General features: G+C 41.6%; 1 protein-coding gene across 5 annotated transcripts in view; it reads left to right on the forward strand.

The window, feature by feature from the left end:
* Positions 1-15,449, forward strand: part of KIF16B (kinesin family member 16B) — a 603,866-nt gene that overhangs the window by 137,399 nt on the left and 451,018 nt on the right. For all 5 annotated transcript variants that reach the window (XM_073628238.1, XM_073628236.1, XM_073628237.1 and 2 more), the window contains one exon: positions 5,113-5,288. In XM_073628238.1, the coding sequence (XP_073484339.1) occupies positions 5,113-5,288 (176 nt within the window). The remainder of the gene's footprint in view (positions 1-5,112; positions 5,289-15,449) is intronic.

Here is a 15,449-nt window from a genome sequence, read left to right on the forward strand (position 1 = left end):
TATAAAAAATATCCAACGCTTTAAACATCTCACGGAGCACTGTTCATTACATCACCTGAAAATGGAACGAGTATGATACAACTGCAAACCTACCAAGACATGGAGGAACTAAAGGGCCTTGCTTGTTAGAGCTTACAATCTAGGAGGGAGGGTCAAGTGATACAGAAGATAATAACTGTGGGGGATGATCTGACGGACAAAGTAAAAGTACAGTGGTTAGGTGAAGGCAGAATAGGCTTCTCTGAAGAGAAGGGTTTTCAGGGATCGTCTAAAAGCAAGCAGAGTAGGAGTTAGTTGGACAGATTTGGGTAGTGAGTTCCATAGGATAGGAGAGGCTTGGCCTGGAGGCGAGCATGGGAGGAAGTGACAGAACTAGAGAGCAGGTGGTCTTGAGAGGAACAAAGGGAACCAGTAGATTGGTATTTTGAGACTAGGTTAGTGATGTAGCTAGGGGCCGAGTTGTGGATGGCTTTTTAAGTTGTTAGTATTTTGAATTGAATTGGTTGGGTGAGTGGAAATTTTGGTTTGTCACTAGAAAAGAAATAGATTCAATTCTTCCAATGGAAACACTAGTTCTGGTGACCTGGGGCCCCAAATGATTCCCTTAATTTGCAGGGATTTCCTCCCTCTTCCTTTTTTGGCTATGGGACAGGAAGTGAAGGAAAATCTCCCCAATGGGACACAGGTGGCAAAAAAATAAATGATCTGACAGGTATTATATTCCTCCCTTACTCAATCCAAAATGAAAAAAAATATTTGCCAATAGTTCTAGTTTAAAAAATATGTTTAATGATTTAGAATGAATGGATTTGTATTTAAATTGAGTTTCATTTTAAATCTGTAAAATCGGAAACAAAGTTGAGTGTTATTTATTAACCAGAAGTTAGTCAAAGTTGAACTGAATTAAAAAAAATGAAGATTTGTAGTTATGGACAACCTCTAGAAGTGTTGATTGTACCTAAGAAGTTCCCTTAAAGTCATACCTCCTTGTCTAGAAAATTAGTAGTGCACTTCCTGGTATGTGTGTGCCTAGGCATTCCATATAGCTTATAGCTGTATATTGGCTATATATGAGATCTCTGGCACTGCTGCCTCTCACAGCTAGTCTCAGGAGATGTATAGTGAGATATGATAATGACATGGTTGTGCAGCTCACTGTTCTCCTTTCTGAAGCCTCTGAAATAAGGAAGCAAAATCTTGCCTTTACCATGATGGCCTCCCCCAAATAGTGCAGGAAATGGGAGGGAAAAGATCAGTTGCAGGGAGACCACCGTGCATCCGAAAAGTATTCACAGCACTTTTTCCACATGTTGGTATGCTACAGTCTTATTCCAAAATGGATTAAATTCATTATTTTCCTGAAACTTCTATAAACAATATCCCATAATGACAACACAAATGAAGTTTGTTTGAAATATTTGCAAATTTATTAAAAATAAAACATGAAAAAAATCATATTTACATAAGTATTCACAGCCTTTGCTCAATACTTTGTTGAAGCACCTTTGGCACCAATTGCAGCCTGTAGTCTTTTTGAGTATGATGCACACCTATTTATGGGCAGTTTCTCCCATTCTTCTTTGCAGGACCTCTCAAGCTCCATAAGGTTGGATGGGGAGTGCCGTGCACAGCCATTTTTAGATCTCAATGTTCAATCGGGTTAAAGTTTGGGTTCCTGCTGGGCCAGTCAAGGACATTCACAGAGTTGTCCCGTAGCCACCTCCTTTGTTATCTTGGGGGTCATTCTTAGGGTCATTGTCCTGTTAGAATATGAACCTTTGCCCCACTCTGAGGTCTAGAGCGCTCTGAAGCAGGTTTTCATCAAGGATATCTGTGTACATTGCTGCATTCATCTCTCCCTCGATCCTGACTAGTTTCCCAGTTCCTGCCGCTAATAAACATCCTCACAGCATGATGCTGCCACCACCATGCTTCACTGTAGGGATGTTATTGGCCAGGTGATGAGCGGTGCCTGGTTTCTTCCAGACATAATGCTTGCCATTCAGACCAAAGAGTTTAATCTTTGTTTCATCAGACCAGATAATTTTGTTTCTTATGGTCAGAGTCCTTCAGGTGCCTTTTGGCAAACTCCAGGTGGGCTGTCATGTGCCTTTTACTGAGGAGTGGCTTCTATCTGGTCACTCTACCATACAGGCCTGATTAGTGGAGTGCTGCAGAGATGGTTGTTCTTCTGGAAAGTTCTCCTCTCTCCATAGAGAAACGGAGCTCTGTCAGAGTGACCATCGGGTTCTTGGTCACCTCCCTGACTAAGGCCCTTCTCCCCCGATTGCTTAGTTTGGCTGGTGGCCCATTCTAGGAAGGGTCCAGGAGGTTTCAAACGCCTTCGAATTATGAATGATGGAGGCCACTGTGCTTATTGGGACCTTCAATGCTGCAGATTCTTTTCTGTACCCTTCCCCAGATCTGTACCTTGATACAATCCTGTCTCAGAGGTCTACAGACTCCTGCCCCGCTGCCACATCCGCAGCTCCGAAAAGTTCAACCTTTTGTCTCATCAGTCCACAGAATATTTGTTGTAGATGTTTTTTGGCAAATGTGAGAAGAGCCTTTGTGTTCTTTTTGGTCAGCAGTGGCTTTCGCCACTAGAACACTCCCATGGATGCCATTTTTGTCCAGTCTCTTTCTTATTGTTGAATCGTGAACACTGAGGCAATTGAGGTCCGCAGTTCTTTTGATTTATGTTCTGGGTTTCTGATCTCCTGGATGAGTTGTCGTGCTCTTTGAGTAATTGTGGTAGGCTGGCCACTCCTGGGAAGGTTTGCCACTATTCCAAATTTTCTCAATTTGTGGATATTGGCTCCCACCATGGTTCGCTAGCGTTCCAAAGCCTTAGAAATGGTTTGTAACCCTTTCCAGACCATTACTATGTCAATTAGTTTGTTTCTCATCTGTTCTTGAATTTCTTTAGATCACAGCATGATGTGTTGCATTTTGAGATCTTTCAGCGTGCTTCACTTTCAGACAGCTTTTATTTTCACACTGAGGCATGGGGGCGTCGGCAGGAAAGCATCGTTAGTTCTAGCGGTGCTTTACTGACGTTTTAGCGGCGCTTTTCGGCCGCCAGCGGGGCACTTTTAACCCCTGCTAGCAGCCGAACAAAGGGTTAAAAGCGCCGCTGCTTAGGGCTACATAGGCCTTAGTCATCATAAAATGTCAACATGAAAGCAGGTTTTCAATGCTAAAATTCACAGGTGCAAGAAAGAGGAATGGGCAGGGCAGTCTTCAGACCAGGTAAACTAACCCTTCATTGATTTTCCAGCTGCACTAGCCTCTCTTATCTAATGAATGAAAATCTATCACTGTCGGTTGATATACATATACAAGCTATAAATCATTAACAGAAGCAATTTTAATATAAATAAAGAATTGAAGTGTGAAATTAGAAAACAACAAATCTGTATCTGAGAGGTAGAGATGGAATACTTCAGATGTAGATCCTCTGGTCTGTAATTCAAATATCCACCAAGCCTCTCTAGCTAGTAGTCTCCAATGACAATCTTCTCCTCTTACAACATGAGGTATACATCTATCCCATAAAAGCCAAAACCCCTTGTATCTCCCAAGTTCTGTTTTTTAAAGTGGTTAGATCAGGGGTCTCAAACTGGCGGCCCTCTAGCTGTTGTGAAACTACAAGTTCCATGAGGCATTGCAAGGCTGACCGTTACAAGCATGACTCCCACAGGCAGAGGCATGATGGGACTTGGAAGGCGGCCAGTTTGAGACCCCTGGTTTAGATACATTTGAGATTGCTCTTGCATTGGGATTAAGTGAATCACAGAAATGTTCTGAAGTCCTACTCTTTAGGGAACACATTGTGCAACCTACATACTGTAAACATCATGTATTGCATTCTACCACATAGGTTGTATTGCAATTTTATATAATGCTTGATAGAAAACAAATCACCAGTAACTAAAGATTTAAAAACTTTGGAATGAGCATTCAAGTGGCAGTATCTACAAGACATGTGGCCACATGGAAAAGAGCCTGGAGTATGAAGCTAGGTAGGGATTGGGTGAGTGTCTGATGAAAAAAGACTGGGAGACGAGAGACTTCTTGAAGTTGGAGCCCTGCGACTAAAACCGGCCAGTGACAAAAGTGACCGCACTGTCATGTGTTGAAAATTGTCGTGATCTCTTCCTTCTACTGGAAGAATTACTGGTAGGATTCAGGAGAGTCCTCCTATCTTTTTTTTTTCTGCAATTTTCCTGCCCTTTTCTATGGACCAGTCAGGGGAAGCCTCATTGTCTAAATCGTGTGTAGTAAGGTTACCCATATCCTATCTCAGGCCACCCTGAGCTTTGCCAGATACGTGGTACACTTCAGTTCTTTCCTAAAGCCAAACTCCATGTAAGCAGCTAGATGCACCTGAAAACTTGTATGGGAACTGTCTTAAAGTGGAACTAAACCCCAAACCAAAACAGTTACATTCAAGACATGCCATGAGTAAATGTTACAGTGGCTTGTGCTTTAAACCAAACTGTCAAGCCATCAAATGAAATGGCTAGTGTCATAACACACAGAGGCTAAGAAAGCAGCTTCCTTGGCTGTAAAGTAGAGGAGGGTTTAGTTCCACTTACTAAGGGTTTAGCTCCATGTACAAAAATATTTCCGTTTAGCTGACCTTGGGATCCAGACATCAATGCTAGATAACACTCATGGGCCCTCATTGCAGCCCAACTAGGTTAAGAACACAACCTAAGCCTACTGAATGGATAGTGAAGTAGAGTTCTCACTCTTCTCTCTATTTCTGCCAGTATGTTTCATTTCAACAAATGTGCATGCAGCAGAATCTGATTGTCTACTAGTGCCCCCCTCTCCCAGTCTGATATCAGGACAAGTCAAGGTACTTCCATTTGTTGCATTTAAAAATATATTTCATTTTTAGATGCATAACCATTTGTGTTTTTTCACATCTGCTGGAGTCCAGCATTACCAGTATCTTTTTTTCCCAGAATAGGCAACAGAGAGCTGAAATGCGTCTTCTTCATAGTAGCCCTAAGCGATTTGACTTTCAAATTTTAAACCAACCTCTTGTTCATTGGAGCTGAAGGCGCTGAATAATTTGTCTTTGACTTCTTTTCTTCACAGCTATTTCGCCTGCTGATATCAATTATGGAGAAACCTTAAGTACACTTCGCTATGCAAATAGAGCCAAAAACATTATCAACAAGCCCACCATTAATGAGGATGCTAATGTCAAGCTAATCCGGGAGCTTCGAGCAGAAATAGCTCGCCTGAAAGCCTTGCTAGCTCAGGGGAATCAGGTTAGTGCTTTTAATTCTCAACTTATAATTAACTTTTCCTTGACTAATGGCATCTATTTCAAGGTCTTAATATGATCATTATCTCTTTCATTAAATTTATTTGGGTAAGAGTATACATACACCACCTCCAGATATGAGGAAGTAGCTAGACTCTAATCAGCCCACTTACTGTATTTTTCTGTGTCTGTCACTTTAGTTGTCCCTTTTCAACTGAAGACCAAATTAATATGTATTTGAAATATCTTGCCTGGAGCTGAGCTCATTAAATGCATACATGCTTTATATACATGTGATCGTATTCGGGGAAAGAGCACCGAAGAACCACATCCATACTGTTAATTTAAAAACTGTATTAAAATAAAACTTTTAAATTGTATGTAATAGATGCGTTAATGTTTTCCTTGTGACAACTATGACTTTTCCCTGACCTGGCACTGCAACACTAAGCTGACTTTATGTACTGGCCTCAGTCTAAATATGGGTGCTGCCTATGGCAAACAGTCAGATTCCATTCTTCTGATGCAGGTTAGAGCATGAAAGCTGGTTCACCTTATGTGCTAGGGCTTAAAGTGATGCTGTCACTTTAGAATAATTGAGGCTGTCGTTGCTAAACTCTCCTTTGAAAGTGCTAGTTCCTCGGCTGTCATTCTGATACTTTGACTTCAATGCTCTTTGAATTGCTGAACAAATAAAGAGCTAAGTATTTCTGATACTCATTTACGGCAATGCGTGTTCCAGACTGTGAATGAAACATTTTGAAGGCCCAGCCAGGCATCTAGCATATTCAGAAGAAGCCCTGCAATGACAGAGCCCATACTTCCAACATTGAGAGTCATATGTACAAGAGGACAGAGATCTATGTGACTGGTTCATCACTAGGCAAATGAAGCTGCTTGCAGAGATTGAAATGGGGTACTCAATAGGCAAAGGCAAAATCCTAGTTTATTTATTTATTTTTTTTTAAAAGAATTTTTATTGCGCACATATCAGAATAAGCATACATAACAGTAGTTGGGATTACAATGTCGAACAAGAAACAGATAGAAATTGCATATCCATCACAGTATTATCACAGATATATATATCCGTCTTTTTTACATGTGTCACATAGATTTCCATTTCCACTCTACTTTTGCAATATATATGTGCATTTTTTTATTAAAGAAAAACAAAAAAAAACAAAAGAAGGGGGAGAAAAACCTTCCCTCAAAAAAAGAGAGGAGGAAAACCTCCCATAACATTAAAACAAAACCCATTTCCCCCCTGAGATGTCCGCATTCGGTGTCCCAAACACTAATCTAGAAAATCCTATGCTCTAAACTCCGTAAGAGAGGAAAAGAGACCAACTCTCCCTATCCCCCCTTCCTCATCGAATTGGGAACAAAAAACAACAGCCCTTACTGTCCCTCATTCAATGGCTCTTCCTCGTCCAGCGTGTTTTTCGAATCCACCCATCTAAACCAAACCTTCCTAAATTTCTTAGGAGCTCCCCTGGCTTCATATGTCATCTTGTACATCAGCACATCCGCATTAACTATTTTTATCCACATTCCTAATGTCAGCTGTTCTTCATGAATCCAGCGTCTGGCAATAAGTTTCCGCACCCCAAAGTATAAGATCCTAAGAAACAGTTTAGTACATGTATTCATCTCCTCTTGGTCAAAAACCCCCAGGAGACAGCGTAAGGGTGAGAAAACGTTAGGTAAGGCGAATTTATCAGAAATAAACTCAGTTACCTGTGACCACAGTGGCCTCACCTTCCTGCACTCCCACACCATATGTATGAAAGTGCCATCCTTCTCCCTACATTTATGACAGAGAGCTGTTTCCTTTCTTTGCATGTTGTATAGTCTAACAGGAGTATAATACTGTTGATGAAGGTACCTAAACTGAATCATTTTGTCCGTAGATGAAATAACAGTCACCACATACGCATCCAGTACCTCCTGCCACTGCTCCTCCGACAACTCCGGGACAGCCTCTACCCATCGCTGCTTAGCTCTAGTCGTTATTATCTTTATTCCTGGTCCCACTGCCCTGTAATACCTAGAGATTCGCCCAGATGGTTCGAGATCTATCAAAGCCTTCTCCAAATCTGTATTCTGGACCAAAATTGTATCCCCTCCAAACTGCACTCTCGCTGCGTGTTTCAACTGCATATACCGAAACAACCATATCTTGGGTATATTAAACTAGGCCCTTAATTGATCAAAGGTGGCCAGTCGATCATTCTGACAAATCTGGTGCAGGTACTTAATACCATATTGCGCCCAGGTCTTTTGCCCATCCGGTGATTTCAAAAATTCCCCCAGTGACCCATTGTACCATAGCGGACTATTCGGGGACAGTGCCAGTGACGTATCCTTTCTCCATTGGGAGCACAGGTGGAATACCTTCCCAGGAAGTGCCAGAACTGATCCCATCTTCTTCCCCGGAATCCCCCTTCTATACAGTATATTCTGGAGGGTTTCCTGAGAGGTAGCCAATGCCGCCTCAAACAAGGTAGTGGCATTGGTTTCCTGTGGGAAAAGTCACCAGTGCAAGAATACTAATTGGGAAGCCATAAAATATGAGCGTAAATCTGGAAGTGCCAACCCTCCCATTGTAACTGGTAGTTTTAATACTGCCAAGGACACTCTAGGAGCCTTGGCTCCCCAGAGTAGCCCCACAACAACTGAGTCAATATATTTAAATATTCGTAACGGCACAAAAAGAGGGGAATTCGAGAGAATGTAAAGAAATTTGGGGAGGAAAATCATTTTAAATAGATTTATCCTGCCCAAGAAACTGAGCGGCAGGTTCCTCCACCTCTGTACCTTCTCCCGAAAATTTCCCACTATGGGCGACAGGTTATTCTCCAGATACTTAGAGATGGGAAGCTGAACCTCAACCCCCAAGTACCTGAAAGAGGTGGATAATGGGATAGGACAATCTGAGGGAACAACCACTTCTTTATCAATAGGGAATAGAGAGGATTTCTTCCAGTTTATACGGAATCCAGAGTGATCCCCGAAGTCCTGTATCAACTGAAAGGCTGTAGAGAGTGAGGGTCCCGGGTCTTGTAAGTACAGCAGCATGTCATCTGCATACAGTGACACTCTTTCCTCAAATTCCCCAATCCTCAGGCCAGTTAAAGCCGTGGTAGATCTTAATTTAACTGCCAAAGGCTCAATTGCCAGGGCAAAGAGGAGGGGTGAAAGAGGACACCCCTGCCTAGTGCCCCGGAATATTGGGAAAGGATCCGAGATAATGCCATTGACCCTCAGCCTAATCAAGGGATCCGTATACAGGAGCCGTACCCATGAAATAAAAATAGGGCCAAAGCCAAATGACTCCAAGAGGTGAAACAAATAGGACCACTCCACGGAGTCAAAGGCCTTTTTAGTGTCTAAAGAAGCCACCATTCTAGTCCCAGAGTTGTCGTGAGTCGCCTGAAGGTTTAAAAAGAGTCTTCTAATGTTCATTTGTGCACAGCGACCTTGTATGAATCCTGTTTGATCTGCGTCACCCAGTTTCGTGATGACTGTTTGTAATCTACTTGCAAGGACTTTGGCCAGAATTTTTGTGTCAACATTCATCAACGAAATCAGCCGGTAGGAGTCACATTCTCGGAGGTCCTTTCCCCCTTTGGGGATCAGGACAACCAAGGCCTCCCGCATTGACAGAGGTAGCCTACCGTCCGACTTCGCCGCATTAAACACCTTTAGTAACCGAGGGGCTAGACCATATCTGAAAGTGTAGTACCACTCCGACGGGAGACCGTCCAGACCAGGGGACTTCCTTGGCGGGAAGGAGGCAATTGCCTTCTCAACCTCCTCAACCGTAATATCAGTTTCCAGTGTTTTACTATCTTCCATTGTCAGCCTAGGGAGATCAATGTCTTTTATGTACGTCAGTAAATCCTCTGTCCCCAGAGGAGTACAAGATTTGTATAGTTCAGTGTAAAATTGAACAAAGGTTTTCAAAATGTCAGCTGAATCACATACTTCCAATCTGCAGTTATCATGAATTGACTTAATATGTACCGGCACATACTCCGGTCGCGCCAAGTATGCCAGAAGCCTGCCATTCTTGTCGCCAAATTCAAATAGACGCCTGCGTTGAGCCAGGCTAAGTTTTGTGGTACGTTCTGTAAGGAGCGTCTTGTACTCCCTGGTTCTTATGCGTGAAATCAACAACCTCTCTCTAGTGGGGTCTCTAATATATTCTGCCTCCGCTAAGGTCACCTCAGCTTCCTTACTCTGTATGGTGGAAGCTAATTGCTTCTTAAACCCATGTACCTCCGCTATGAACACTCCCCTTAGTGTGGCCTTAAAAGCCTCTCACTGAAGAGGAGGAGTTCCAAAATTACCATTTTCTGTTCAAAACTGTTTAATGGCCTCCTTGCACTTAATAAGTATATACTCCTCCTGAAGCCAACTCTCCTCCATCTTCCAGAGGCGTATACCCGGCTTTGGTCCTAAATTAAGTTCCAATAACATCGGAGAGTGGTCTGATATTGCTCTGGGTAGATAGGAAACCTTGTTGACCATACTGATTCCCTCCCCTTCCGACAGGATAGTGTCTATTCTGGAGAGAGTCTTGTGCGATTCCGAATAGCAGGAATACTCCCTCACATCAGGATAATGAAACCGCCAGACATCCCTAAGTCCATGGGTAGACATCCACCCTGCAAGGAGTATCAGCTTTGCCCCCCAACCTATCCAAAGTTGGTACAGCCACAGAATTGAAATCCCTCAATAGAAATATTTTCCCCTCTGCCACCTCATAAGTAGCTTGCATCATGTCATCTAAATGAACTACCGAAAAGGGAGGAGGAACATAAACATTTACAATTGTCAGTAATGTATTCATCACCTTTATCACAAGAATAACATACCTCCCCTTAATGTCAGTGCGTACAGCCTGAATGGTTATGGGGAGAGCTTTAGTTACCAAGGTGGATACCCCCCCTCGCATATGAGGAGTAACTGGCATGATAAGCTCCAGCTATGTGAGCCCTTTTAAGAGAAAGAAGCCTGGAGCCCTGGAGATGTGTTTCTTGAAACCGTATTAAATGAGGTTTATACTTTTTAATATAGTCAAAAACTAGCGATCTTTTAAATTTTGCATTTAGGCCTCTGACATTCCAGGCCAAGATGTTAAGCTTTACCTCCATGGTGTGAAAGACATAAAAAAAGACTGGAGGTCATTCCCTTTCTAAAATAGAGGTCACAGAGAAGACAGCAGGGCTCCAAACTTCCCCCCTCACAAATATAGAGCACAGTATCCATGACTAAATTCTCCGAATGCAGATCATCCCAGGCAGATACAAACATCACTTCCCCAAAAAACAAAGAACCGCCCCTTCCCCCCCCACCCCCCTCCCTGCACCCAGCCCCAACCCGCTAGATACTTTTTTCCCATAACCTGAGTCAAAAAATAGGCAGCAGAGATGCGACTTAAAACTGTCGCATAAAACCAGTTCCTTTACTGGAGCTCTTGAGAAAAAAACAGTTCTCCTTACAAAAAACAGAGGAGGAAAAATAGAAATAAGTAAAAAAAAAACTGTTTCCCTAAAAATAGGAAAGAAAAAAACTTTTTTTTTCTCCCAGCAAAAAAGTTTTTTGCAGTAGAATGCAGCCTCAAGATCCATCTGCGGACACTGCATCTTTTTGGCATAGGACAGCAGCAATATAGACCAAAAAAAAACCTCCCTTTTCCTTAAAACCACTAGTATCTCTAGAAAAGTCCTCCAGAAAAAATAAAAATAAAATTTTTTTCCAGAATCAGAACAAGAAGGATCAATATTCCCCCTGCCCCTCCCTCCCCAAGACAACCATCAAGGAGAAATTGCATCTACAGTGGCAGATCTCCTGTTCCAGCAAATATTGCAGCGTGAAGAAAAAAATAAATATGTTACAGCAAAAAAACATATGAGAACAAAGAGGAGAGAAAAAAGGGGAAAAAAAAGGAGAGGGGGGGATGGAATAAATAAGAAAAAAGGGGGGGTGACTGGAGGGGAAAGGAGAGATATGTCACAGGATACAGTCAAATAGGCAGTCCGTGTCATTTCCGTTTGGTATTTTCTCACCCAGAAAAAAAATGCTCCACATGTTTTCATCTTCATCAAGGCGATCTAGGTGAGGCTCCGTTCCTCCGACTACCACGAGATCCTAGTTTATTTTAACCATGTAAGGACCGGCCTATTTTTTACACTTGGTGTTTACAAGTTAAAAGCAGTTTGTTTTTGCTAGAAAATTACTTAGAACCCCCAAACATTATATTCTTTTTTCCAGACAACCTAGAGAATAAAATGGCGGTCGTTGCAATACTATGTCACACCTTATTTGCGCATCGGTCTTACAAACGCAATTTTTTAAAAAAAATACCCTTTTTTTGGAATTAAAAAATAAGAAAACAGTAAGGTTAGCCCAATTTATTTTTTTATATACTGTGAAAGATAATGTTTCGCTGAGTAAATTGATACCCTACATGTCACGCTTCAAAATTGCGCCCGCTGGTGGAATGGCACTTAAAATTCTCCATAGGCGATGTTTAAAAATTTCTACAGGTTACCAGTAAGGATGGGCGAACGGTTCCCTTAATATTCATACCAGACCTGAAGAGCCTGGTTTGGAATTTGGGGGGACCAACATTTTTTTTTTTTTTTTTTTTTTCAATTTTGGTTCGGGGTTCCCCTTAATATTCATACCCGACCCAAAGGGCCTGGTAAAGGACTGGGGGGAACCCATGCTGTTTTTTTCAATGACTTTTATCTGTATGGCTGGGACCGACAATGCATTATAGCCGCGAGTACTTTTAAATGACTTTTTTCCTTTTAGAAATGTCATTGTGTGCAGGGACTGTTCTAAACATGGGAAAAATACGCCAATTTACAGGCATACTATAGACACCCCCCAGGTACGAAATTTAAAGGAATATTTCACTTTTATTGTTTCACTTTAAGCATTATTAAAATCACTGCTCCCGAAAAAACGGCCGTTTTTAAAAAATTTTTTTGCATTGATACATGTCCCCTTGGGCAGGACCCGGGTCCCCAAACACTTTTTATGACAATAATTTGCATATAAGCCTTTAAAATGAGCACTTTTGATTATTCATGTTCGTGTCCCATAGACTTTAACGGTGTTCGCGTGTTCTGCCGAATTTTTTGCCTGTTCGGTATGTTCTTGTGCGAACCAAACCGGGAGGTGTTCGGCCCATCCCTAGTTACCAGTTTTGAGTTGGAGTAGGGCTTTTGCTAGAATTAGTGCTCTCGCTCCAACGATCGGGACGATGCCTCACGTGTGGTTTGAACACCGCTTACATATGCGGGCGTGACTTACATATGCGTTCGCTTCTGCGCGCAAGCACGGCGGGATGGGAAACTAAATTTTTTTTTTCTTATTTATTTAACTTTTTATTTTTACACTGTCACTTTACTTGTACTTAATTAAAAAAAAACTTTTTGGATCACTTTTATTCCTATTGCAAGGAATGTAAACATCCCTTGTAATAGAAAAAGAGCATGACAGGACCCTTTTTTAATGTGAGATCTGGGGTCAAAAAGACCTCAGATCTCACATCTCATATTTACATTTTAGCGGCGGAGACCATCAAAACGCGGCGGGAGGGGGGTGGTCACCTCTCCCGCTGCCTACAAAAAGTGATCTTGTGGCCAATCTGCCGCAATGACCACTTTTATCTGAAAGGGGACCAACCGCCATTTTAAAAAATAATGGGGTTATGGCAGCTATCTGCTGCCATAATAACGATATTCAACGTCAAAGTACCGACTTCTATTGGAAGTGATTAAACAGTGCTCTGGAAGGTGAGCTCTTGAGGCGCACAGTGGGCTTCTCTGCATCATCTTAAAACAACAACTTGGCATTAAAGTATGTGTCTGGGCAGAATAAAAAATACATATTCAGTATATATCTGCAGTAATGCACATTTCCCCTTATTTTGAACCTTTAAAAATGCTGCAAGTGCAGAACAATGCTTGTTGATGTTCCAGAAATCCAGTGTGCCCCAAACTTTCTGTTTGCACTAACAGCACAAGTGCCTTTACAGATCTGAAACCCAAACATTGTTGTTAACCTACGCACACAATATGGGGTCATTATAAAAAAAAATTTAAAAAATCTGCATCTAGTGGCCATAATGCTTTTTCAAATTTTCTGAAAAAAATACCACATTTGGCCACCTAGATGCAGCTGACACTCATAGGAAATCACCATAGTAAGCAAAGTACATCTACTTCTAGATGTATTTTGCTTACTATGAGGATTTCCTATGAGCGTCTGCTGCATCTAGTGGCCATATGTGGATTGGCTGAATGCTTTTTTTCTATAAATAGACATCAGAGTGTAGGGAAGGGCTATCGGGTGATGTAGTTCTGGGTGGCTTGCCTACATCAATAGGAACTGAGCTTCCAGCAGCTGACCTTTCAACTTTTACAAGCCTGGTGATAGTGTCATAGGGTGTTAAAAAAAAAAAAAAAAAAAAAAAAAAAAAGCTGTTTCTTGCTACAGAAACCTAGAAAAAAAAATATTCAGTTAAGCAGGCTCTAAAGTGGAATTCAAGCTTAATGCTTGCTGTTCTTAAAATACCAAGGTAGAAATTACCCCTTTGCCCCACCTACCCTCAAACTGAATAAAGGCAGTGCTATATTTTACAGTATATTAGTGGAGGTGAAGGGGTAGGTTCCTTATGGTCCACCTCAATGCAATCTGAGCCCTTTTTCTTATTACTGCAAATGTTGATACATATTGGGGTTGATTTACTAAAACCGGAGAGTGCAAAATCGGGTACAGTTGTGCATGGTAGTCAATCAGCTTCTAACTTCAGCTTGTTCAAGTAAAGCAGAGGTCCAGTCCCCCTTATCATATATATATATATATATATATATATATATATATATATATATATATATATATATATATATATATATATAAAGCTCTCCCCTGATTGTCAGTGTATGCACAATAATATTTGCATACTATCCTAAATGCATTCATTCTAGTTATTTAAAAATTATTAATCTCTTACATGATCTCAGAAGCAGGCAGGGTCCATCTCAGTTGTGGGCATCTGAACCCGGCTCATTTGCATTTCCAGAATTGGATGCAGCTGCACCTTCTGATCTTGCGCCTGCGCAGTAGATTGCAGGTTGCCATGTTGTAATTTCCAGTATTTAAATACCGCAGGATTTCATTATTGGGCTTCCTGAAGACTTCTGGGGTGGATGACATTGATACTGTATCCCAGGAGTCAATGGGAATGCCTAATGACAGGAAGTGGCAGCCGAAGATATAAAAAAAAGGTATTTAGAAAAAAAAAAAGTATCCATTTAGCACTGTTCACTGGGGAGACATTGGGAACATAAAAAAAAAAAAAGTGAACCTGCACTTTGCGCTCTGACAACAAACCTGGAAGCTGATATGCAGAGTTGCAACAAATTTTGCACTCTTTAGTTTTCCTGGCTGACAGAATGTAAACAAAGGGCAGAAAGAAAAATATGGAATGGGGGGCCCCCTACAATCCATACCAGGCCCTTCAGGTTTGCTCCTGGATTTTATGGGAGACCTCACCCAAAAAAAATAAATATGCGTAGGGTCTCTCCTGAAATCCATAGCAGACCCTTATCTGAACAAGCAGCCTGGCAGGCCAAAAAAGGAGGGGGGCGCCGATTGGCCCTGTTGCTTTCCAGCAAAAAATGACCACTGAGGGGTAAACATGTCCATTATTGGTCAATGATGATATAAGGGGGTGGGGTGACATAATTGATCATATATGGACATACCCAAAGTACCAAAGTATCCACCCCATGTTGAAGGCATGTGACCTGGTATGGCTCCTTCCTGGCTTGCCAGGCTGCATGCTCGGAAAAAGGTCTGATATGTTTTTTTAAGTGGTGACATCGTGACATTTTTGTTTTTGCTGAGGATCTTTTTTAAAATCCATACCAGATCTGAAGGGCCTATTATTACTTTTGGAGGAAGCACACCATTTTTTTTAGGCATGGGGTTTTACCTTACTGTATGGAGTGCCCTAACAGGTACGATGAATGACGGCACAGGAAAAAAAAAAAAACATTTTACCATTGAGCAGTGGCCATTAAAAAGAGATTTTTATTCTTTTTTTGACCAATGTTTTTGTGTGTGAACTACTGTAAAA

Source organism: Aquarana catesbeiana, linkage group LG04 (assembly GCF_042186555.1).
Source record: "Aquarana catesbeiana isolate 2022-GZ linkage group LG04, ASM4218655v1, whole genome shotgun sequence".
NCBI classification, from domain to species: domain Eukaryota; kingdom Metazoa; phylum Chordata; class Amphibia; order Anura; family Ranidae; genus Aquarana; species Aquarana catesbeiana.